Source organism: Centrocercus urophasianus, unplaced genomic scaffold (assembly GCF_019232065.1).
Source record: "Centrocercus urophasianus isolate 14NV4802_14NV808 unplaced genomic scaffold, USGS_Curo_1.0 seq_19, whole genome shotgun sequence".
Lineage (NCBI taxonomy): Eukaryota > Metazoa > Chordata > Aves > Galliformes > Phasianidae > Centrocercus > Centrocercus urophasianus.
Genome location: NW_024884744.1, coordinates 4,181,261 through 4,184,269, shown reverse-complemented (window position 1 = coordinate 4,184,269; position 3,009 = coordinate 4,181,261). Strand labels below are relative to the sequence as shown.

Sequence of the window (3,009 nt, the reverse complement as noted above, 5' to 3'; positions counted from 1 at the left end):
GCAGTGGTCGGGCGCGTGTGCGCGGCGCCGTGCCCCCGCCCGCCCTCCCGGCCGCCCCGCCGCGCTCCGCAGGTAAGAAGGGCCGTCGAAACGCTTCCTCTCCCCTTTTTCCCACTCCCGTCCGTCCCGCGCCTGGCGCTAACGGCCCCGAGGGCGGTTGGGCCGCGGCGCTAAGGGCCCTGAGGGCGGGCACGTGGCGGGCGGAGCGCGGCTCACCGGCACCGGGGCGGGGGGGGACCGAGGGGGAAGCGGGGGAACTCTGCGCTCGGCCCGACGCTGTGCGTTCCCCGCAGCCCCGCAGCCGCCGCCATGGCCGACGAGTTGGACTTCACGACGGGCGACGCCGGCGCCTCGTCCACCTATCCCATGCAGTGCTCGGCGCTGCGTAAGAACGGCTTTGTGGTGTTGAAGGGGCGTCCGTGTAAGATCGTGGAGATGTCCACCTCCAAGACGGGAAAGCACGGCCACGCCAAGGTGAGCGGCAGCGCCGCGTGTCCTCCGCCCCGAGCGGGGGTTGGGAGGGCCGGGGGGCAGGGCCGGGCCGGGGGCTCTCCCTGCCGCGGATTGTTGGAAGGATTACGCGGCGGTGGTGGTGATAAAATGTGCGGCGGCGGGGCAGGGTAAGTTCTGGAAGGGGCTGATGAAATCCCCAGGGCGTGGTTGGGCCGCGCCGGCTGCCCCAGCGACGCTCCCCGGCGCGCGGCGTGGTGCTGCCCAGCAGTTGGCTCTGCAGCTGTCCGGGCTGGGCTGCCCTGCACTCTTCTGCTGAGACACATCGACAGACGTGGGCTCGTTTGATTCTTGAGCTTCCACGGCCTCGTGTGACTGTGTGAAGTACTTAGTGTTTGTCCAAACTAGAGGCTGCCAAGCCTTTGCTGTTGGGTTGGTTTTTTTTTTCTGTTTTTCTCCTTAAACTTCATGGCTTTTTTATTTTTCCAGACTTATATAGTATTCCTGTAAGAGTAAAAGGAGTTGAGCAGGATAGGCTGTAAACTGCTAATCCATGTGCTAGCTGCTCTGGGCGGCTGCTGCAGGCATCAGGGGAGGTGGGAGCTGCTTTCATCTCAGCACGTGGCCACTTCTGTTCTCCTTAACCTTCTTGTCACCGGCCCTGTTCTGTTTCACACAACAGCTGGAATGTGAAATAAATGTTCTTTAAACAGTCACAAGCCAAAAGTCAACCACATTGAGCTTTACCTTGTAAAGTGATGGAAGGTGAAGGCTGTAGCCTTCATTTAGTGGATGATCTGAAATGTGAAAAGACACCTTATGGGCTTTCTCTTAGGGTTTGGGCTGCTCTCTCACAGCAAGCAAAGGATTTGAGGAGAATCTTGTCTCACGTGTTGCCTTTTAAAAGGCAGGAAGCCCCAGCAGTACTGATTTCAGTGGCGTAGTAGGATGGACAGTACTGATCTTTCTTCTTCCTTGTAGGTCCACCTGGTTGGTATTGATATCTTCAATGGGAAAAAATACGAAGATATTTGCCCATCAACTCATAACATGGATGTCCCAAATATAAAGAGGAATGATTATCAGGTGAGTTAATGTTATCTTTCCACACTAAAACTCCTAACACTACAAGTAAAATATTTGTTATCACTAAACTGCTTGTCAATTAGTGAAGTGCTGTTGCCCTGAGAGAACTGAGGGTTTGGCAGACTTGCCTGTCTAGATGTGGCACTGCTGAACCAGAAGCATTTACTCAGCTGTTAAAATGGTCAGAATTGTTTGGATAGAAATCTCCTGCTTACTGTGCCACCAACCCCACAAGGCAAATTAAGTTGGGTTCTTAACTGTTACAGGCATAGCACTAAAGAATTAGTGTAACAGCTAACTGCCTTCCGCTTGTCTTTGCTTGCTGCCTGCTAATGATGCTGATGTTAAACTTCCTAAAACTGAGTTTCTTTTCACAGCTGATAGGGATTCAGGATGGGTATCTCTCCCTGCTGACAGAAAGTGGTGAAGTTCGTGAGGACCTAAAGCTGCCAGAAGGTGATCTGGGAAAAGAAATCGAAGGAAAATTCAATGCCAATGAAGATGTGCAGGTGAGAATAGAGTGAAGCAGACAAGAAGAGAGATGCTTTAATTGTCCTTGCCTGTCATCAGAATAAATGTTCTTCATTGTGTAATTTGTATTATTTTATGAAGAAGGGGTTAGAGACATGGGAATTGGTTTTTTGGCAAGTAGGCCATCTGTGTTGGGACACCCAGTATGGCAGTGAAGGCTGGCTCTGTTGACAGCAAAGTGATTGGAGTCTCAGATATGTCAGGATAAATCCTAATGGTGCTGTCTGCTTAGTGTAGACCGGAGCTTCCACTCTTGTGTGGAGCTTTGTGAGATAATCTGGGCTTAGAAACAGCTTAAAGCTGAGAACGAGTCTTGAGATGCCACGATCTTGCACCATGGAGTGTGACTGGCTGTAACTTCTAGGAGCAGTTCTGTGGGGGTTGGAACTAACCTGTGTGTCTTTTCTTTCAGATATCCGTCATAAGTGCAATGAATGAAGAATGTGCTGTAGCCATAAAGCCTTGCAAATAAAGAGGATCGCCAGGCACGGGCAACTGCTCAGGTCTGGATAAACCACAGATCTTTAAATTTGGTTCTGATTGTCACCAAAGCTCTGGCCTTCACAAGCAACCTCATTTCTTTTTTGAATTGTTACAAAGCAGTGCTGGATTCTGGATTAGTGTTGCAGGCTAACTGGCAGTTTTCAAAATCACTGAGATTTTAATTCCTTAATTGTAACTATTTTAACATTCCTGTGGGTTTCAGCTATGGATCTAAGAAACCGTTCAGGTGTTACTAGTGGATATATTTTTTTATTTGCTTGAGCAAAACAGTGTTTGTCTGTATGAACAGACAAAATACAGTATTCAGGGGCTTTTAGATAAGCTAGTAGGTATCTAGGATTATAAAGTGACCTAGAGCACAAATAGTATTTTTCTTGACATGTTTAGATAGAACTGACAATAAAAGTAGCTTTTTTTTTTTTTTTTTTTTTTTTTTTT

At 49.5% G+C, this 3,009-nt stretch overlaps 1 protein-coding gene across 1 annotated transcript; it reads left to right on the top strand.

Moving 5' to 3' along the window:
• The first annotated feature begins 293 nt into the window (after positions 1–293).
• EIF5A2 (eukaryotic translation initiation factor 5A2) lies at positions 294–2,596 on the top strand. Its single transcript, XM_042820842.1, has 4 exons — positions 294–474; positions 1,432–1,536; positions 1,914–2,045; positions 2,480–2,596. The coding sequence occupies exons 1-4, from the start codon at positions 310–312 to the stop codon at positions 2,537–2,539; spliced, it is 462 nt and encodes a 153-aa protein (XP_042676776.1). The 5' UTR covers positions 294–309; the 3' UTR covers positions 2,540–2,596.
• The last annotated feature ends 413 nt before the right edge of the window (positions 2,597–3,009 follow it).

Coding starts and splice junctions, on each gene's coding strand:
- EIF5A2 (XM_042820842.1), top strand. CDS start 310: ATGGCCGACGAGTTGGACTTCACGACGGGCGACGCCGGCGCCTCGTCC. Junction 475..1,431: donor GAAAGCACGGCCACGCCAAG/GTGAGCGGCAGC, acceptor TCTTCCTTGTAG/GTCCACCTGGTTGGTATTGA. Junction 1,537..1,913: donor TAAAGAGGAATGATTATCAG/GTGAGTTAATGT, acceptor TTCTTTTCACAG/CTGATAGGGATTCAGGATGG.